At 39.2% G+C, this 22,988-nt stretch overlaps 1 protein-coding gene across 7 annotated transcripts in view; it reads right to left on the bottom strand.

Moving 5' to 3' along the window:
• Nucleotides 1-22,988, bottom strand: part of LOC122032514 — a 126,560-nt gene that overhangs the window by 39,432 nt on the left and 64,140 nt on the right. For 6 of the 7 annotated variants that reach the window (XR_006126115.1, XR_006126116.1, XR_006126117.1 and 3 more), the window contains exons 10-13: nt 16,707-16,778; nt 16,510-16,611; nt 15,969-16,043; nt 15,418-15,540 (exon numbers count right to left, since the gene is read on the bottom strand). Coding sequence is in view for 4 of the 7 variants with exons in the window: in XM_042591816.1 (XP_042447750.1) it covers nt 15,418-15,540; nt 15,969-16,043; nt 16,510-16,611; nt 16,707-16,778 (372 nt within the window). In the remaining 3 variants the exon portion in view is untranslated. The remainder of the gene's footprint in view (nt 1-15,417; nt 15,541-15,968; nt 16,044-16,509; nt 16,612-16,706; nt 16,779-22,988) is intronic. The other variant, XM_042591815.1, reaches the window with a different exon arrangement.

Raw genomic sequence — 22,988 nt, forward strand, 5'->3', positions numbered from 1 at the left:
TCGTGATTTTCATATTATACACCGATTTTTAGGCTCACATTACTAGTTGGTTAGCAGATTAAGGCACATACCAGCCTATGCTATTATTAGCTGGGTAGTGGATAGTATCTATATCTTCATGTTGACCTAACCAATAGTATATCATTTTATCTTAGTTAATTTCATCAATAAATATTGATTTACTCTTGTTAGATCGGTCAGTAGAAGACTGATTTACGTTTATCGACTTGGGTAGTCGTAGATCGATATACCTTTGTGATGGCGAAGGATTAACGTACATTTGTTAGATTAAGATAGTCGATCACCGATTCATTGTTTTGGTTGGTCCGATCAACAGGGGATCGACTTACTTTATTTTATAAAAATGCTGATCTTTAGGTTATTCGTGCTTAGTTGGATATCTTGAGCACATTGAGTACATGACTTGTACTGACAGGGAGAAGACTGACTTAACGGTATACCATTATCGGTTTGGTCAGTCTATAGAGAATCGATGTATCCTATTCCATGTAGACTTTCATTTTTGACTGTATGCACCTAGTTGGATAACATAGAAGGTAGCATGGGGAATGCCAGGTTGATTGGATTAAATATGCTGATTCTGCATATCTATGTGGTGTGTACATATGATTATTATGTGTTGTTAGAGTGTTATGATGGACGGTCTAATTGCATGTAGTGGGTGTATATTTTTCCAGTTATGATTGTTGTGAGTTTCTAGTAGATTATACCCAAGTGGTCTGATTGTTTTATTGGAGGTAATTTGTCGATTAAATCTATGTTGTGAAATGTGCACCTATGTTTGAGTGTTTTATTGGAGATATCTTATCGATTTAATCTGAGTTGTGATATGTGCAGATGTGTTCGGTGTAATATTCGAGGTATCTTGTTCATTATATTTGTTCTGTGTGTACACTCGTGTTGATTATGATTTGTTGGAAGTATTACGCTGATTATAATCTTGGCATAGATGTATATATGTCATGTGAGTGTTGTTTAAGGTGTATTGTCGATTATACCTATGTTGATATATGCACACGGGTTCGGTATGCATTGTTGGAGGTATCACGATGATTTATACCTATGTTGTGAGTATGTTTGGTGTGTACTAATTGGAGGATTATGTCGATCATACATATGTTGTGTGTGCACGTGTGCCAGGTGTATGGTTGGTAGCATTATGATGATTCTACCTATGTTGAATGTAGAATGTTGAGTGTCTACATTATATTATTGGTCCACCGTCAACTAATTTTCCTATTGGGCGTAATCACCCACTAGGATGATGATAGAGTTGACTATGGATTTGATTTGCTTACTAGGTTGTTATACCCACGCAACCATAGTGATTTGTGGTAGAGAGATCTTGTCTAATCGATAGTTGGTGCCTTGGGCACTTATGTATTGTTTGTGGTGGAGTATTACCCACACATGTTATGGATTGTTTGTGGTGGAGCGTTGCTCCCACATATCTTGGATTGTTGTGGCGGATTGCTCTCATATTTATTGCAAATACATATTTCGGATTATTTGTGGTAGAGCGTTGCTCCCACATATGGAGGATTTCTTGTGGTAGAGCGTTGCTCCCACATATGTGGTATTTCGTGTGATGGAGCGTTGCTCTCACATTGGATGATCTATTCTTTGGTGATTTATATCGTAGGTGATTAGATTTCCTGACTTGTTGTCGAGGATCTTATGGTTAGGAATGTCTGTGATACGGACATTATGTCTTGGTTTTACCATTAGGACTTGCGGAGCCTTAGATGTTTTCAGGGACTCGCTGAATTTGGTATTCCTAGGATGTTTCGATCGGTTTCCATTGTCTTTGTTGACGATATTGTGATCTATTACGGATCTAAGGTGAGTCACGTACACCATTTTCGCATAGTTCTAGAGATGTTTCGACTGAAACGTCTATATGTGAAGATCAGTAGTGCGTATTTTGGTTGTCTTCTGTGAGATGTTTGAGACACACGGTCACTAGTAGGAGTATACCGTGGTTCCACAGGAGATAGAGGTTGTTACCGTTAGGAGTAGATGGAGTCTATAGAGGAGACTCGCAACTTCCTTTGGTTGGCTCGATATTTCCGGAGATACGTTGAGGATTTCTCTCGGATTGCTATGCCACTTACACGCCTGACCAAGAAAGGCGTGAAGTTCACGTGGTTCGAGGATTGCGAGACCAGCTTTCAGTAGCTGAAGCGGAGATTAGTGTCAACTCCAGTCACGTACACCTTCTGGAGATGACGGATTCGTGCTCTATACCGACGCGTCTCTTCAGGGTTTGGGCGCTGTTCTGATGCAGCACGGCAGGGTAGCCTCCTATGCTTCTCGACAGTTGAAGGAGCATGAGAAGAACTACCCAGTTCATGAACTGGAGATAGCTGCCATCATCTTTGCTCTGAAGCTTTGGCGGCATTATCTATACGACATTACCTTTGAGATTCTCACGGATTATAGAGTCTCAAATATATTTTCATCCAGAAGAAACTTAATCTTCGACAGAGGAAATGGATGAAGTTCCTAAAGAATTATGATAGCACCATTAGCTAACACCCAGGGAAAGCTAATGTGGTTGTCGATGCACTCAGTAGGAAATCCATAGGGACTCTAGCTTACCACCGATTTGGGGTTACAGATTTGATTCAGGGCTTCTCTGAATTAGACCTTGAGGAGCAGGGACAGACAGAGCAGGGTCTTCTGGTTACCATGGTTGTTCAGTCGTCGATCAGGACGAGGATCCGAGAGGCTCAGGCTGGTGATCAGCATTTACATTTTTATTGGCAGCAGATAGTTTCCGGGCAGCAGACCGAGTTCACACGAGACGAGGAGGGTATTATATATTTACGAGGCAGATTATGCGTACCTCAGTCTCACCCGGTCTTACAGGAACTACTTCAGGAGGCTCATCACTCTCGATTTACGATCTACCCAGGCGGGACTCGCATGTATCAAGATTTGAGGCGTTCCTGTCAGTAGAACGACATGAAGAAAGACATCGCGGAATGCGTAGCTAGATATTTTGTCTGTCAGCAAGTGAAGGCTGAGCATCAGAGACCTGCCGGATTACTTCAGCGGATTCCTATTCCTGAGTGGAAATGGGAACATATCACCATGGACTTTGTGGTGGGTTTGCCTAGGACACGATGAGGCCATGACGTGATTTGGGTAATTGTTGATCGATTAACCAAATCCGCGCACTCGTTAGCGATCCGGAAGACTGATTTCCTGGATCGATTGGTAGATCTGTTTTGCCGGGAGATCATCAAATCACGTGGTGTCCCGTTGACTATTATTTCGGATAGAGACCCCCGGTTCACGTCTCGTTTTTGACAGACTCTGTAGCAGGCCTTGGGCACTCAGCTCCGTTCCAGTACAGTTTTCCATCCGCAAATAGATGGACAGTCAGAGCGGACCATTTAAACTCTAGAGGACTTGCTGAGCTTATATGTATTGGATTTTGGAGGCAGTTGGGATGACCATTTGCCATTGGTAGGGTTTGTCTATAACAACAGCTTTCATTCGACTATGCAGAGGGCACCAGTTGAATAGTTGTATGGTAGGCATTGTCGTACACCCACCCTCTGGGATGAGGTTGGGAGGCCTCGTTGTTGGGACCCATAGAGCTTAGTAGGAGGCAGAGTTGGTCCGTATTATCAGACGGAGGATGTCAGAGGCGCAGGACCGCCAGAAGAGTTATGCTGATCGGAGACGCAGACCCCTGGAGTTCTCTATTGGCGATCATGTTTTTCTGCGAGCTCACCCACGAAAGGGGTGAATAGATTTTGACCTCAGAGGTAAGCTAGCTCCATGATACATTGGACCTTTCCAGATCCTGGAGAGGATTGGCGCAATAGCTTATCGTCTGACACCACCATCCCTAGCAGGCGTTCACGACGTATTCCACGTATCTATGCTGAGGAGATACATACCTGACCCGACACATATGCTGATTGATATCTCAGTTCCCGTTCAGCTTGACGTCATCTATGAGGAGGTTCCGGTACGGATTTTGGACCGGAAAGAGCGTCAGCTGCGAAACAAGACTATTCAGCTGGTTAAAGTCGGATGGCAGCATCATTCGGGCGAGGAGGCTACCTGGGAGCTCGAGAATATTATCCGAGCTCGATACCTCCATCTTTTCACTTGAGGTATGTGATTTAATTTACCGTTCAGCATTTATACTCTTACCTGTGGTTAGTGTCTGCTGATGGTAGATAACGAAATTTGGGGACTAAATTTTTATTAGTGGGGGAGAATGTAGAATACCGAAAATGGGCGTAACACCTTAAGGGAATTTTCTGGAAATTTTAGAAATTTTTCGAGAATTTTTCGAAGCTCGTATGGACGAGTTTACGGGGATGAAATGCGGTCTGGGAAGTCTGTGTAGGCTACCCCATTTTAACGAGGAAAAGTTTATTTATATTATTCTTTTTTTTTCTTTTTCTCCCATCGCCGTTTTTTCCCCCGTTTTCTCACCCGGCCCGTGCCCTACAGCGTCGATGCCGCCAACGCCCCCCGTCGATTCCTCTCCTCCCCTCGTGTACAAAACGGCCGGCCAAAGGAAGCTTCGGGTCCTCCTCCCTATTTTCTCTTCATCTTCTCCATGTGTCCCCGCGCTGATTACAGCCATGAGCAAGGAACAGCCAGCCGTGCCCTAGCCATCCTCGCGGTCCGATCCCCATCGTCTCTTTCTCCCTCTCGCGACACCGAGTAGCGCAGCGCCGACCATTGCTTTGTCTTCTCCGAAGCCCTAGCATCATCTCTTTGTCGCAGAGGTTCTCACCGCGTCGGTCGCCACGGCCTGACATCGACGGACAAGAGCCACCCGAGGGACTCCTCTTCGGTTCTCTTGCCCTGGTTTAGCCATTAGTTGTGAGGAACCGTCGCCAGCCCTCTCGATCTTCTCTGTACCGGCATCCGAGACCCCGCAGCCGATCTCTCACTGTGCCCTAGGTTCTCCGCCGGCAAGTCTCTGCTTGGGTTGTTTCCGGCCAAGAGCAAGGAGGATTCAAGTCCGAGTTTCTTCCTCGTGCCCTAGGTTGTGATCCTCCTCAGTCGTCACCCCTCTGCTTGATCCGGTTGATATCAGTGGGGTTCAGTGAGGTAAGATTAGGTTGTTGCATGATTTGTGATCCCACTTATTGAATTCAACTTGGTCTGATCAGTGGGAAGGATTTCAACAGGAATTGTGTGGGGAGTTCATGGTTTCGGTAGCAACCCATCCAGCATTTTCCTTGTTCCAGTAGCAAAAGCACGGCTGTATATTAAGGTAAGAGGTCGGAATTTTGATATATGTGTTGAATTAGGGCTAAATCGAGTAAGATGATATGATTTATTATTCTGATTGCAAGCCCTAATTCAAATGGATTAGTTAGAATCGATTGAGAAGTTAAATGATCCAATTAGGGTTTATAATTGGATCTGGATTTATGTTAGCTTCTCGAAGATTTGATTTAGCTAATTTATTTATAAGTAATTAGCTAAATCTGGATATTATGTAGTACAGGACTTTGACGCGAGACGCGCATCTCGACGTCGGATTTGGACTGGAGTGGATTTTTCGATTGGAGGCGGGTACTTTGACTTTATGTCATTCGATATGCATAATAATGTTTTTAACATATAGCAATGATTGTGTTTCTCATTTGCTTCGGTTAATCACTACCCGATCTATTACACGCTTGTTTGTTTATTTTTATGCACATCATGTTTGTATTTACCTGATCATACATGCTTATAGAGGTAGTGACACAACCATGTTATATACTATGTTCAGGACCTAGAATTTATTTGATACCCTATCTGATCTGTGTACCTTTGATTTGATTCATTGTCCTGTGGTACACATTTGATATTTATATATGGATATTGCTATGCTGTTCAGGATATTGCCATATTTAGTGTTATGCATTATCTCGCATGATTGCATGCTGTGCGGTAGTCTGCTCAATTATTGTCGAGCACATCGCCATTTACATGTATCTGTACGCACCACCACTCATGGGTTAGTGGTATATCGAGTGTGTGGCGCTTATCTTCGCTGGTCCGGTGACTCGGCGTGGTAGCCGGCAGACGGCTCGCCTCTGCTGGCTCACTGGTTTAGTGTAGCAATGGTAGCCGTGCGGTTGGACTCTCTGTTGGCCCGCTTGGTCCGCCACGGGTAGTGACGCACGTGGTAGCTGGCAGAGATTCCTCCCGCCATCGTGTACTCGGAGACGAGGCGTTGAGCTCCCCATTTATGATTTGGGGTAGGAGGATAGGTGTACCGACAAAGATCCGCCACCGATCACCATCGGGAGCGATGACGGCGAGTGCAGTTGTCACACTTTACCCACCTGGCCTCACTATCGTGTGAGATGACCGATCACGCCGGGGGTGACCACGACATTTGATCCCATGCACGATGCATTTATTGTCAGATTTCACGCGATTTATACGAACGTATGATCGATACGATACAAGATTTATGACACTCTCATTCCGACCTGTTGTACTTATACTCCGTCCCGTCAAGATGCTTTTCTTGCTTATTTCAACAGATTTACCCTTCTCAGATGTGAGATCAGATGCATGATTAGTGCTAGTTGTTATTCTCTTTATTATGCATATCTTGTTACCCTCGAGTGTTGGACTCATCCCCGGACACTATTTTCGTGTACTGTGTTGTTTACGAGTCGCTGGAGCATCCTGCTCGCGGTCCCACGCAAGACCTCTCGCTTTTATTTGTTCAGATTTTGGTATATGAAATTTCAGATTTCGTTGTTCCAGCTTATGTTTCGGAGTGTTGTTTTGTTGTGTGGTGAAAGCTCAAAGCCATAGCCTTTTATTTTAGTTCAGATGGTCCGCTTTCATTTCAGTGTTTGATTCCTAGACAAATGAGTACGTTAATTTTACATATAACTGCGTAGTGGTGTTTTTTTATTGTATCAGCCGAGTAGGCTGCATATAAACTGCGTGGTTGTGTGTTTATTCCAGCCGTATATGACTGAGGTATATTGTGCATGTAAAAATGATTCAGATTGTCAACCGTACAGGGGAGGTGCTGCCGAAATTTCTTCGGAGAGGGACTCCCCCGGGGCGTGACAGTTTGTGTTTTGTTTTTTAAGGTTAACTAGTCTCTATGAGCTGGCCATAGCATTCGCATGGACGTGAAGCTATCGAGGGAAAATAAATGGAGGAACAAAGGGGAAAATGTAGTTTTTCATGTTTTGGATGTCTCTCCTAAGACAAGGTAGTGCCTACATTTTCGAGAGATATAATGTGTCGGCCATGTCACTTGCCACTGTCGTGTCTTCTTGATAGGAAGAGCCTACATTCGGCAGAGCTCAATAATGCTCCGACCGTGTCATTTGACACGGTCGTGTGTGTAAAATTTTGCACGGCCGCATCTATGAAGACATGGCCATGCCCCTTTAAGTGAGGAGTCTAATTTTAGACCGAGTGCAATCAAGTCTTGACCATATTATTTGACACAGTCATGTGTCAAAACTCCTCTATACCGAGCCTAACCATGAACCGGTCGTGCCTAAGGGCACGATCATGTCCTCCCCCGTGTGCCAAAATCAACCCCCAAATAAATTAGGGCGCAGGCGTGTCTCTTCTCACACGGCCATGTTGCCTCGCCACACACGCCCAGCTCCTCTTCTTCCCCCTCCTTCCTCCAGCCCTTCCCCTACGCATCTCTCAACCCCCTTCAAAGACCTATCTTTCTTCTTCTTTGATTTGGCTTTTTTTTTCAAAATGTTGGGAGTTTCATCCTCAACAAACAAAGGCAAAAAAAAATTGGAATCCTCAAGAGAACCAAATGCAAGCTTCAAAGGTATATCTAACAACTTTGGAATCATTTTTAAGAATGATGATCAAAATCGTAAATTTTATCGCTTTGTTAAACGTTCTATTATATCTACCAAATTCTTTGATGTGTACACCTTAGATGTTTTGGGTTTCAAAGAAGATATTATATGGCTCCTTGAGAAAATAGGATGGAAAAGCCTTATGTGCATGAACCACCAAACATCTCCTAGATTGGTTTTAGAGTTCGTAAGTTCCATTAATTTCGAAGATATTTATAGGGAAGGAGTAGTCACATTTTGACTATTTAATGATAATTACACATGGGCTCTTGGCGATTTTAATGTATGTTTCGATTTTCCAAATGATGGAACAAGAATTTTACTTATTGCTTTTAACTATAACACTATATGGTCCGCAATTTGTGGTAAATCTTGGTTCAATGCTTCCTCCAAATCCACTAACATCATTAACCCGATCCTTCGTTACATTCATTTAACTATGAGGAATATGATATTTGGATGTGGTGATTGCGATAGAACAGTGTCAGAAATTGAACTATACTTTTTATAGGCTATATTGGAAGGTATTTCGATTAACTCGGGGTTTTATTTCTTGAAACACATTGTGAAGTTAGGAAAATCTTCTCTAACTAATCCTCTTGTTTTGGGAGGATTAATTACCTGAATTACCATGGTATTGGGTTGTGACTTAGAAGAATTAGAAATGGTAGATACCACTCCCGGAATTGATCTTGACACATGCTTAGCTTTGCTCATGATAAGATGAGATGGATATGGCTATAATCTCCTTTTGAAACATAATTTTTCTCTACATTTGCCTAACCCTGATTTGACCACTATTCAAATCAAAATAATTGGTTATTATCTACGGCTAATAAAAATCTCATTCCTCTTTCCATAGCACCTTCTACAGATATTCCTTCATGTAACCATCATCTCGCTAGATTTAACTCTCACGAGTTGCACCCTATCTTAACGAATCTCCATCATGACCATGCTTTATATAATGAATTGTTAGAAAAACAAAGTGAGGAAGAACTATTACAATCCATTTCAATAAGAGCAGAGAAGTTGTTTAAGGTTATGACTGAAATTATGGATGATCTGAGATGTGAATGGGGGATAATATAAGAATTTAGAGCATTCATGAAACAAACTCATATTGAAATGAATGTCATATATAAGTATCACAGGTTTTATGAAGATAGAAGGGACTATTATCCTGTGGGAATTGCATTCCAAGGCCTCCGTGAGTTTACTCTGCCACCATATTGATTTCATCGGCATGATGAAAAGTTCAAGTCTGGGGGATTGTACATATTTGCTTTGCTTTAGTCTTGTTTCAGTTATGTTGTTTGTTTATTTTCCGTTGTATGTTGTTTGCTTTGCTTCAATTTATTTTGTTGCTTTGACTTGTCATTTTGTGGCATTTAGAGTACATCAATTTCGTTTTCCTGCTGACTTGTCCAATAACAAAAATTTCTAACACGTTTATTATCTGAACTATGTTGTTGTGTTTTGTTAGTGCAAGTATGTTTTGTGAGTTATTTTTCTTTATCTCTAGTAGCATGAAATGAAGCAATGCTTTATATTGAGAGAAATTTAAGGAATGGTCTAACTTAAAGATCTCACCTCACTTTATCTAAGTTTAGATAGTTGAAAACTCTGAAAATAGTCATGATTCATAGAGCTTGTAAGTATTTGTATACTATGGTGATCTCCTAAACTACATCTATGTTACTGGATGATGCTCAAATCATGTAGGCTTGTTTGGAAAAATCAAAATATTCCTACACTTGCACCCATTTGCATTTGTAAGTACTACGTTTGAAGAAAAAAAATAATTGAATAAGGGATATAAAAAAAAATTCACAAGTGGAACTTAGCAATTACTCCTTTAAGACCGACTTAGGTTACTGGAAAATAAATGCTAAGTTTTCCTTGATATCGAACACGCCTTTGAGACTAGGGTGGATTGGGAGGGATTAACCAAGCATATGGCAGGTAAGTATCTATCGCTGGGAAAACGAGGAACACAGTTAGATGACGACTTGACTAGGCTTAGGGAATGATACTTGAAAAAACTTTAGGCCACTCATCGTACTGTGCACAAGAAGTTATGCTTAAACCATATACTTAAGTTACTTTATGATCATGCTCACCAATGAAGCTAGTCGATAAGGTCAGATGGTTTCACTAGGGATTATGAGGCATTATACGAACACATGAGTCTAGATTGCAAAGTTTTGCTTGAGAACAAACAAAGGTTTAAGTCTGAGAATATAATGTGCGTAGTTTGTATATACTTTTATCCATATTTTAACACACATCTACTTGCATTTGTTGATTACATTCTATGTTGTTGCACTCTATTTTATCATTATTTCAGTATTATTGCTTCCTTTGTCGGAGATCTGCTTTTTGTTGTATTCTAATTGGCAGGTTGTGATTCAAAGAAGATATTGTTGGTGCAGTCGACCTCTAGGATTTCGATATTTGACAATATACCTAAGTCTGGTCAATTTGACCAAGGATTAATCAAAACAAGACTTAGTATTTGGAAGAGAGAAGTCTAGTTAGGACAAGATGACTAGCAAAGGTAAGTCCTATCCAAAAGATAGGCAGGTGAGAAGTCCTGCTGAGTAAAGTCAGGCTCTAATGAGTGAAGCTAGGTAGTGAAAGTCTTGGTGAGTGAAGCTGGGCCTAGTGAGTGAAGCTAGGTGGTGGAAGTCCTGGTGAGTGAAGTCGGACCCTAGTGAGTGAAGCTAGGTGGAGGAAGTCCTTGTGAATTAAGCCGGGCCCTAGTGAGTGAAGCTAGTGGTGGAAGTCCTGGTGAGTGAAGTCGGGCCCTAGTGAGTGAAGTTAGGTGGAGGAAGTCCTAGTGAGTGAAGCTAGGCAACCCTAGGAGGAGATAACTCTAAGTTATATGTGACCAACTAGTTTCTGGTCGACCGCGTGCGATCGACCGAACCAACGAATCTTGAATTCTATTAATATTGTTTTACTTTACTATTTTATCTATTGTACTAACTCAGTGTTGCAGGGAAGTCTAGCTAGGTCAACGAGCCGACCGGATAGGTGGCACGAACTCCAGACTGGTCGACGGCTGGATGTCTGGCAAAAGGTAAGTGAAGGTAAGTCACTAGAGGAGAGTGACTGTGAGGACGCGTCTCAGTTGAGGAACAGTAGTCATCGGTCCAGTTTAGGTCCATTTGGGATCCCTAGACTGAGACCTTGACTAGTTCTTGGTCCTGGGAGGACAGGAACTAATTACTCTATTTTTATATTGTGTTAACGTTTGTCTTGCAGGGTATTTTGGATTAATACATTTGTTGCAGGACAAGAAAGCAAGCAAAGAAGCAAAGTTGTCTTCAGGTGAACAGTACCTGAAGGCGCCTTCCATAGCTATGGAAGATGCCTCGGTACTATTCATAAAAGGCACCTTCTAGTTATGGAAGGCGCATTTCACGGGATGAAATTTGACCGAAGTCAAGGATAAACACCGATCACTTCGGGATTGATTTTGCCTCATTGGAGGCGCCTTCCATGCGTATGGTGTTGGGATCTAGCGTGCCAAAGACGCAGAAACGTAGCGGAAAAATTACTAGATCCTCTTATCCAGCAGATCCATGCGAAGGGAAGAAACATTTTCTATTCATAATCTATACTAAGCTATATGATAGGATTATACCTTTGTTGCGTGCCCTTCGCAATCCCGACAGCAACCTTTCTTCGGTGCAGATCTCAACGCGTTAAAGCGTTCGCGCCTCTATGGTATCCACACGAACAAGCCTTGTCTTTGCTTGTCTCATAAACAAAACAAGATGGAGAAGAAATCACAAGGTTGTGCTAGCAACCACAATGGTGATTTCGGCCAAGAGGAGGAAGAAGGAAGAAGAAGAATGCCAAGGGTCTCTTCACATTCACCTCTAATGAAAATCACTTCCAAAATGATTTATATAACCATCCCATGGTATACCAAGAGTCTCCACCCTTTCATCTTCTAATCCAATGGCTCAAAACCAACCATTCAATCCAATGGTTGAATTTTGACCATTCAACTTCCTTTGTGAACTCAAGTTCACCCAATGAGTCTAACCCATTGATTCTCATGCAATTGAACTCAATCCAACGATTGGATTCCTTTGAGTCTAACTCAATGAGTCAAATTCGGATTACACTTAATCCATTGATTCATCACATGAACTCATCTCCATATCAACTTGTTTTTTTTGTGTGATCCTATAGGCTCTCGTAACGTTGGCAATGTACTCAAATCAACATTTGCGATACATAAACAATGAGTGGCATCTAGCAAGGCATCGTTGCTACCCAAGTGACGAGAAAGTCGAGATCCGACCTAACCTGTCTGTGGCTATCATCATGTATGACTTGGTCCCTCTATCCTTGATATCTAGATTGATCAATGAGGCATAGACCGTGTTATCCTCTTTTCAATCTTTGTGTTTCTTGATCTCCAAGTAGACACACTTATCAAATAAGCTCAATATCTCATATTGACTCATTTACGCATGGTCATGCTTTCTTGGGTCCTACTAATCAAGAAGCCCACAGATATCGCTTCCGTCATAGAAGGGATAGATCTCATCTACATCACTCACATCCCTCCGCATAATTCATTGCATACCCAGTGATCGACTTTATAGTCCATCCTGTTACGGGTGACGTTTGACGATACCAAAGTATACAACTCCTTATGTAGGGAACCGTAGTGATTTCAGATCTAAGGACTATTCATACCAATAGTCACATGAGAATGTTTATGACACTCATACGACAATCCATGAAACATTCTCATGGCGGGTCATTCAGTATATATTCTCTAATATATACCCATGTGTCAACTTGATATCTCATATCCATGACTTGTGAGATCAAGTCATCCGTTGACCTACATGTTAGTCTTAACGCATTAATATTATCCTTGTATATTAATGCTCGACTAGGAAAAATTAAGAGTAGTGTTCTCTACAATATCTCACTATTAATTCAACCAATTGATATACTGTAGATAAGAACCTACTACCCAAGGACATTATCATATTTATTCAATTGGCACTAAACTGAAATAAATATAATAACCACCTTTTGCCTTTTATTAATAATGATATATGATACAATATGAGTCCTTTACAATCATCTCATAATTGGTACTAGGGCTAATACTAACATATGGAAGGTGTCTTCCAAGCCTTTTATAAGGCAGTTTCGAGGAGGCATTGGATCATTAAGTACATTCGAGCTACTATGCATACATTTGAGCTTACGATTGCTTCCGATTCTTGCTGTGACTCTGTTGCGAAGCTGCTGAGCCCGACGACTGCTCCAAGGAGTTTCGATCGCGTCCAGTAGACAGACATCAACTCAAAGTGCTTTATTCTTTGATCCCTAAAAGTGTTGTTAATATTTTTTTATTGTACTTAACTATTATAAAAGGCAAGCGCAGTGTGTTGCACTTGGCTTTATTTCTATTGTACTCGATTCTCTCTTCCGGAGGTACCGGAAGAGATTTTTAGTGGATTTCCCATCGAGGTCCGCGGGACCTAGGCCTTAGAGTAGGAGTCGCCGAAGGCTCCGAATCAAGTAAAAATCACTCGTGTTTTTCTAGTGTTTGAATTCTTACTTTCCGCTGCGTACTTTACTTTTAACTTTTAAAAGAAAATAAGTCTTTTAAAACCACGTGATTCACCCCCCCCCCTCTCCTCACGTGCATCACAATCCAACAGATATGGGACAAAACACACCTCGGAGCTTCACCGAGAAGAGGTAAAGGCTGGTCGTGCTTCTTAGCACAGTCGTGCCTCCCCAGAGTCAGAAGCCAAGCCATGGTCGTGCCCCTTAACACGGTCGTGTCTCTTGCATCCGAGAGTGATGTATCGTCCAGAGCCCAAAAGGGGCAAGGTCGTGTGGATCTACACGACTATACCTCCCATGCTGTGAAGAAGATTTGACATGGTCGTGCCCCATGGCACGGTCGTGTCTCTCAACGGGCAAAGAAGCAGACTCAACAGAAGCCAGTAGGTTGGTGGTCGTGTGGAGTTACACGACCGTGCCTCCTTTGGCCCGAAGAACAAGGACACGACCATGCCCAAGGGCACGACCGTACCTTCTCTTCCTAGGATTTCAAGACAAGGTTGTGTCCAGGGACACGACTGTGGTTCTACAGATCTAAACTCCCAAGACTCGATTGTGCCAAGTTGGCACGGTCGGCCCGTGTCTCACGTAGTCGTGCCTCGCCTATAAATTGAGGAGTTCTTCTACCTTCGAGGGGAGGAGAGTTTCCCCTTGGGGAGACTCAAGGGTCAAGATCTACACTTCATCTATGCCCCATCGACGATCCGAGTCCATTTCTAACGTCTCCATCTTCTCCGGACACAAGGATTGGATCCAAAGATCCGACATCACACTTGGATTAGCTTTCCGTCTCTGTTCTCTCTTGAATTGCTTATGAAGTTTATAATCTTAATGCCTTTAGATTCAATTGTCCTTGTCATGGAGTAGATCCACTTGTTCTAGGATTAAGGGAGTCATTGTAGTGTGAGATTGATGTGAACTCTATGGATTTGCCAATTTTCCTTCTAATGACATGTTTATACCTTGTATCCATTTGATTAAATGTGTGTGTGATGTGTTTGTATCTAATTTCCATGTTTAATTGATTGGATATATAGATTGCTCACCCTGTAGAGGGGATGCCCTAGATAGTATGACTGGGGTTCCGTGATAGGGGGTATCCCTTAACCGGACTTTCAAGGGCATCACCATTAAAAGAAGGGGTAATTCTCTACATGAAAGATCCTAATTAGGCTTAATGAGTTAGTCCTTATTCTATGTTAATAGGTGTATTGTATTATCTAGGATCGTATGACCGAGCAATCCTATGTGACAAAGGGCAATCCTTTAACTAGACATCCTAGGTCATCTCCACTACCTAGAGACATTGGGTAATTAAGGGAGCAACACTTTGACACGATCGTCGCGGGGGAGTGTCGGGTTTAGTTAGACTTCCTACATAGCATAAAGATAGAGGATAGGAGATGAGCAATTCATAACATATTAATTAACATTACAATGAAACCAAACCCCTATAACACTCACCTTGACCTGTTTTCCTCAAAACTCTTTTATTTTCTTAACTTTAGCTCGTAAGACTTCACCAAGATTTTGATCGTTTAGCTAGCTAGCTGTGTGAACCCACTAGTGCTCATCAATCCCTGCGGGATCGATATTTTATTACTGACGACGTAACCGTACACTTACGGTAACGTAATAAGTAGTATCAAGTTTTGATAATTTATCAGAATGATACATTTCAACTATATTGCCTAGCATGGTACAAGATTTCAAATTGTATCCTTATTATTTATTTACTTACTTATCATATAGCATAATTAGTGAACGAGTTGTTCACTCATGTTTTTTTCAAAATAAAAACATAATGAAAATGATTATTCATACATGACCAATAGAAAGTTGTTTTTTTGTATTCATGTTACTCTAACCAAAACCATGATACAAATATTATAAAACAGATTCAAAGGCAAAATAGTTATTCCTGGTAAGGTTTTGAACTCACTTCAATTGGATCAACATTGAATCTTTGTTTGTCCATTTTAACCTTGTTATCCACATCTGTGCCAAGACCTACCAAATCGCTCTCACTCAATATGTCTTGATAGCTCAAAAGGGTTTGAACTGCCTGCACAAATAAAAAATATCAAAGAGTGAATCAAGCTATGTCAATAAAAAGAGATTAACATGGCACAAGGACTCCCTATTTTAAGGCCTAGGTCAAGAAAAAAAAATCCATTTTTGCTTACCATCATGAAATACCCTTCCTAGACAAATAGATGACCAAACTTAGATTACAGGCATTTAACACAATCATCATGTACACAACACAAGAAATTTAAATTATAAAAGCGCAACCTATTACTATTTTTTAATGATGATTCCACTCAATCTTAATCTATGATTACTTTCCTAGTTTCAAAACATTGTAAACTAAGAACATACGTTTATCACCGTTGGTACCAGGAAGATCCACATGAATAATTTTATCATAAAACAAGCATATAATTAGTTATCTAGACAGCACAAAATAATGACAGCGGCTTAGAGACAAACTTGATCAGACTTTCCAGCAGCCAGAAATGAGTTTGTGAGCCCACGAAGTACTTCAAAGTCAACAATACCAGAGGCCTGTCAGAGAACTTTAGAATATTAAGGAGAAAAGCCAAATAAATAAAGAATAGCTCTTAGCAAACTTTTAATGTGGCAAGAAAAACAATTCATAACTATGGGAGCATATAGGAATTTTCGGTGCATTGTTCATTCTAGTGACACAAAGTAGTAATAATAGAAAGCAGATCAGTATACGAGGTCCCCCTCAGTGTGATTGTGAATGTGATAAGAATCAAGTTACAGCAAACAACGAAGTCTTTTCAAAATCTGAGATTGGTAAAGTTACAAACGCCAATTTATGGTAAAACCAAGATTCACCCTCAGGTGATTAGCATGTTGTCATAAAGAACATAGTTTTCTTTTCTATGTTTAACATTATTGACTGCAAATGAAAAAGAGAATGTGTAACAAAACTGACCCAGGAATAATTACTACAACAATATAACGCCATAGTAATTAGAGAAAGCATATAGCTTGTACTAACTGATAAAGAATTCTGGTAAGCAGAAACACTTCCATCATAATCCTTAAGCTCAAACTTAATATCTCCCAGTAAACGAAATGCATCAGCATTGTTGGGCCTTTCCTGAACAGTAAAGACAATGCTCTTAAATTGGTAAAAATTTCACCTCTTACTAAATTATTCATGGCACTGAAAGCATAATAATAACAGATATGTACCTTGGTCATTTTCTCAAGAAGAGAAGATGCTTGTTGGTACTCTCCTAAATCTTTCATAGTAAATATAGCTCCCTGTCAAATCCTTTCTAGTTGGCATGAATGTAAAGAAAAAAAAAAAGGTGAAACATAAAGTTGCAACATCTTGACTATGACAATTGTTCAATGAAATCTAAACATTTTGAGTTCTAGGAAAAAATTAGTAGACATTTGTTCTTTGTTGGATATTAAAAAGGCACTAAATTTGGATAACTATATGAAGTCTGTTATACGTGTTTGACTTAAACCCAACCCGACAACCTAAAACCTGCTAACCTGAGTTACTAAAAACCTAAATCCTGACTAATGCAGTACACCACCCCCACAAACTAGGTCTTCGTGACCGTGTCATCTCTGAGAGATCTGGACTCATCTCCCTTACACGAGATCAGATCACGATAAACTCCCATCAAAGAATCTAGACAACTGCAAACCCTATCATCACACCTTGATCACATTCTTGTCATTCGAATTAGGCAGTGGTGAGGGACTCCTTTATCTTTCATAGAGATTGAATCGTCCACCAAACCCCCTCATATAGATTGCAGCCTCCTCTTTACAACACTCTTCATCCTCAAGTGCAACAAGGATCCCTCTATCTTTCCCTCGTGCATGCACAATGACAAGCCTCCTCTAATTTGACCCTCTTCCTTGTTGTTAGTTTGTTTGAGGATTTTTTCCCCCTCTATCAACTTATAATTAATTGAAGGGGAGCCTAGGTGTAATAGTAAAATTGTTGCCGTGTGACCGAGAGGTCACGGGTTCGAGTTATGGAAATAACCTCTTATAAAGCAGGATAAGGCTATGTGTAATAGACCCTTCCCCCCACATTTGTGGGAGCTTCGTGTACCGAGCTGCTCTTTTTTATCAACCTATAATTCATTGTGTCTTCGCGAGTCATGGTCAAGCAAGTCATGTGGGAGTGGGTAATGACACATTGGGCAACAACTTGATAAGTTAGCCTAGGACTGAGAATTAGTGTCTCTATTTTGAGTTCTTCGTAGGATTCTTATTCCATGGTCAAAGGCAGTGATTAGAGAAGGAGTTTTTGATGAACTTTACTGCCTCCTTGGAAGGTAGTTGCCATACACAAGAGGAAGAGGAAGGTTCTTCTCCTTGAAGGATGATCCTATTGATAGGGGTACACATAGTAGGATGTTTTCATTGTAATTTTTGTATCTCAAGTTTATTATAAATAAGGGTAACTGGGATAGGGAAGAAAGCCCAATGTTCTTTCACAATCAAAGCAAATTCTAGTCCACTCTCGAAACCCTATTTACCACTCTAAACCTTAACAATCTCTCTCCTACACAATCATATTGAAGGACTGCTAACCCTAGCCTCCTCTCCCTCGTCTCTCGGGTCTAATCGTGCAGTTGAACAGATGTTATTTACAGCTAGTTATGACAATCTTTCTCTCCAAATCAATCCAATTAAAGTAGATGGAACAAACTACCTTGCTAGTCACAATCATGCTAGCTATTCATTTAGGCTAGAAGATTGCAAGGCTACATCAATAATGGGAAAAGGAAAGCAGATATTATGATTTTGGGCTTAGCAAATGGGAGCTTGAGAATCCTCTCATCATGTTGTGGTTGATCAACAAAATGAAAGCTGTCGGGTTACCTTCTCCTACATAGAGCTCAGAAGATTTGGGAAGCTCTCAATCAGGAAATGATTCCTAGATATAGGAGCTGAGGAAAATGGTTCATGAAACCAAACAAGGTGAGATGATTGCCTAATATTTTTCTGAATTTAGTGACATGTAGCAAGAACTTGATTAGGATTTTCAAGCATCTCGCATGGCCGATGTAGCAAAGTTTCATAAATTAATTGAAAGGGAACATGAGTGTGATTTCCTTACAGCAAGCATATAGCTATATGTAGCATGAAGAGAATAGATATTATGCTATGGTGTCATTTATCTATACTAACTGATCGAGGATGCTTGTTGACCTCTACCATCATCATAAAACCTAATGCAGCTGAACTGAACAAGATAACAGAGAGTGTGATTACTGTAGGAAGCCAATACATACCAAGGACATGCTTGAAACTTCATAGTCATTTAACACGTGGTCGACAACAACAAGAACAAAAACCAAGTCTTTATCCCACTAAGTGGGGTCGGCAATATGAATCCTTCTACGCAGCTCGATCTCCTACTTATCATCTATATTAAAATAAATTTTTATTATATTTTATCGTTGCTAACCAAGTCTTCTTTGGTCTCTCTTCTTCTATTAATGTGCATATTTATCAAGACTTTACATTGCCTAACTGGATACTTATTGGATACCTAAGTACGTGTTAGTACCATCTAAAATGCATCTCTCGATGTGTTTTTTCAATAAACGCAATTCTGACTTTCTTTCTAATGTTCTTGTTTCATATCATGTTCATCCTCATATGTTCGCACATCCACCGTAACATCCTCATCTCTATGACTCTCATTTTTTGCTAGTGTGCTCGCTTTATATCCAACATTTAGTTTCATATAATCCAGCAGGTCTAACTACCTTTTTGTAAAATTTCTCTTTAAGATTTAGAGGTACCTTACAATTAGAAAGAACACTTAATGTCCTCTTTCATGCCAACCATCCCACTTGTATTTTCTACATACTTAAAACTCTCAAGTAAATTGTCATCTTTTAACTTAATAATTGTCTTGCTACGTCTATACTACTCAACTTAGTTATGTACTCTGTATTTACTTTAATAAGTCTAAAACCTTTTACTACCAATATTGTCCGCCAAGATTCAAGTTTGGCATTTACTACTTCACGTTATTCATTGACCAAAATAATGTCATCTACAAAGTACATATACTATGCTAACGTATCTTGGATGTGTCCAGTGAGTTCATCCATGACTAGCGCAAAAAGTTATGGACTTAGAACTAAATTTTATGTAACTCTTTCTTTATAGGAAAGACTTTAATTAATCCACCCCGAGTCTTCATTCTTATTATTACATTCTTATACATATCGTATTTTCTTCATTTTTAATATCAAGTTGAATAATTTTATAAGTCATTCAATACTCTACTTCCCTAAGTACTTCCATATCTCTATTGAAATATTATATGATCCAACTGCTTTCGCTTTTTTAGCTCATTTAATGTCTATTCTACTTGTGAATTTGAATTCTTAGATAAAAATTTAATTTTTTATACTCACCTACTTGAATTTTAAGTTAAAGTGGTTACATAAATCTTCATTAAAAAATTAATAAAAATATATCGCCCATGCTTCTTTATTTCCTCATCTTCATTAGTACCCTATTAGAGTCATCTTTAATGCATTTTATTTAAATAAGATCCCTTATTTTCCAATAACCTACTTTAACTTTTTTTTAGATGTCTTTTCCTCCTTTTATATCAAATTATCGATACAAGTATTCAAAAGCTTCATTCTTTGCTTCACCCATAGCTTGCTTGGACTCTTTCTTAGCTATTGCATACTTTTTAAAATTTTCTTCGTTCTTACATGTGTATAGTAACTTATAAGATTTTTAATTTTTTTTTTTTTTTGCCATTTTCTCCTATACCTCCTCATTCCACCACCGAGATTCATTATTTAGTAGTGTTTATCCTCTTGACTCATCAAATAAACTCATGGCCACCATTTTCAAATTTGATGTCACCTTAATCTAATGTTGTACTTGATTTGTCAAGTATTTCTCTTAATACTTTGCTCTTATTCTCTCCTTAAAGATAATTTGTTTACTATCTTTTAATTTCCACCACTAAATCCTAGGAGTCATGCACATTTGCCTTATACTAATACTCTACCTAAGGTGCATATCTAACACTATTAACCTATGTTGGGCGGTTAAGTTTTGTCCTAGGATGATCTTGTAATCCTAATAAATTTTTTATCCCTCTTTATGACCATAAGAGAGTCAATTTACGACTTATTGTTCCCACTAATAAACATAACCAAATGTTTTCTCATTTCTTGAAAATCATATAAGTTATTATAAGTTCATATGCTATTGTGAAATTCAATATAGTTTTTTCTTCTTCATTTCTTAGTCCAAAATCATAACCCTCATGCACTTTATCATATTCATCATTTCTTACTCTTACATGCTCATTTAGGTCTCCTCAACATCTTCTCATTTATGGGAATTTTTTATACTACCGTATCTAGGTCTTCCCAAAATCTATGTTTAGTGTGTTCATCTAATTTTAATTGCGATGCATATATGCTAGCTAATTATATTAATAGTTTCTTTTCTACTTATTATCTTGAGAGTTATAATCCTAATTACTCCTACTACTTCGTCACTTAACACTATCTACCACCATGCCTATTTCATTTCTTGTTTTACTCTTTTCTGTGTAGCATAACCTAAAACCTGAGTGTTCTACCATCTTTGCCTTCTCACCTACTCTTTTAAGCACAAAACATTAATTCTTTGCAGTGAGCAATCCTACATTCATATTTCAAACCTAAGAGAATCGATATTCCTATAATGTTTGTGTTTATCCAACTTAAGATGTGAGAACTCTTGTATATTTAATATTACACCCAAGTTCTCATAGGAATGTCTTGCAATGCGTTCCTTCCAGGAAAGACCTAGGATTAGCATAATATTTTGATGAAACCATACATAACATTTATCTTTGTTTAATGTTGACTAGCAACCTAACAAAATCATCCTCTCCTTTATTTGAGCTTGGGATTGTCCAACACATGCTCGTGGTGGAAAAAAATTTAGTGGTCTACAACCTCAAACTCACATGTTTGCAACTCTTGATAGCGAGCTGTCCAAAGAAATCAATCATTCCAGTGGATTGTTCAATGAGGAACTACAAACTCTTAGGTTCCTTATGGCAAGACTTGAGTCTCCTTTCACCACAACTCCTCATCTTCTCATCTTGTACATTCAGCTGTACCATGTTCACCTTTTAATTTTAGTCATATTGTTCAAAATATGCATGGAATTTCCTAGGAATTATAGATTTTAGATTCTAGAGCATTTGTTCATATGACTAGTACTCGTAGAAAATTACTGACTTATTCTTCTTGTTTTGACAAAGATTGTTCAAAATGAGATAAAGTTTGTATAGCTGATAGGTCTTAATCTACTATTGTTGAGAAAGGCTCTAGAAACTACACTCCTATTAACTTGCCTCTTGTCTTACATATTCCCTACTTTTCACATAATCTTCTATTTGTTAATGCTCTTCCAAATCATTTAAATTACAAAATTAATTTTTTATTCCCTGCCAATTGTGTTAAGCTCATCATGGCCGGTCCCAAGCTCGGATGAGAAAGGATGAGGATGGTGTTAGGTTGCTAGACAACGTTGAATTTATAATGAATAAATCCATTAAATTATTATGATAATACTAGGTTGCTCCCCGGAAGGAACACGTTATAGGGTCTGATTATAACATCTTGGTGAGGACCGCTACATCCCATTAGAATTTAGGTATACTATTAAATAAGCAAGAGTTAATGTTGCAAAGTCTAACCGTAATAATCTAGTGTTAAATATGTAAAAATTCTCATACATAGGTTGCATAATATTATAGGAAAACTAATGGTATAAAATTTGAAACATATAAACGTTCACGGATAAAGCAATGGAGGTAGTAGTTATAATGATTAGGACAAGAATTAGTATTTTGTATATAAGGACAAAATGGATAGGAGAGAAGACAAAGATGATAAAGAACTCGATTTTAAGTTATAGTACACATGAATGAGCAAAACATAAAAAAGAGTAGTTATTATTATAGATAGTTCGTTAAAAAATGAAGTTTTATGAGTAGTTAGTAAGGGGGATAGGATTATAGCTCTCAAGATAATAGTAACGAAAGAAACTATTAACGTAATTAGAATATATGCCCCTCAAGTAGAATTAGATGAAGAAACCAAATCTAAGTTTGGATAATTTAAATAAGGTATTACAAAATATTCTATCAAATGAAATGATTTTATTATAAGGAGATCTAAATGGGTATGTGAGAATGAAAAATGAGGTATATAATAAGGTGCATGGGAATTATGGGCTTGGAACAAGAAATGAAGAAGGGAAAACTATTTTTGATTTTGTGACAGCATATGACCTTATACTATCTAATATGTTTTTTCTGAAAATATAAGAATACTTGGTCAAATTAAAAGTAAGAATAATAAATCGCAAATTGACTTTCTTATAGTTAGGAAGAAAGATAGAAAGACTAGCAAAGATTGCAAGGTTATCCTCGATAAAAACTTAACTACACAACAT

The sequence above is a fragment of the Zingiber officinale genome, chromosome 11A (genome assembly GCF_018446385.1).
Source record: "Zingiber officinale cultivar Zhangliang chromosome 11A, Zo_v1.1, whole genome shotgun sequence".
Lineage (NCBI taxonomy): Eukaryota > Viridiplantae > Streptophyta > Magnoliopsida > Zingiberales > Zingiberaceae > Zingiber > Zingiber officinale.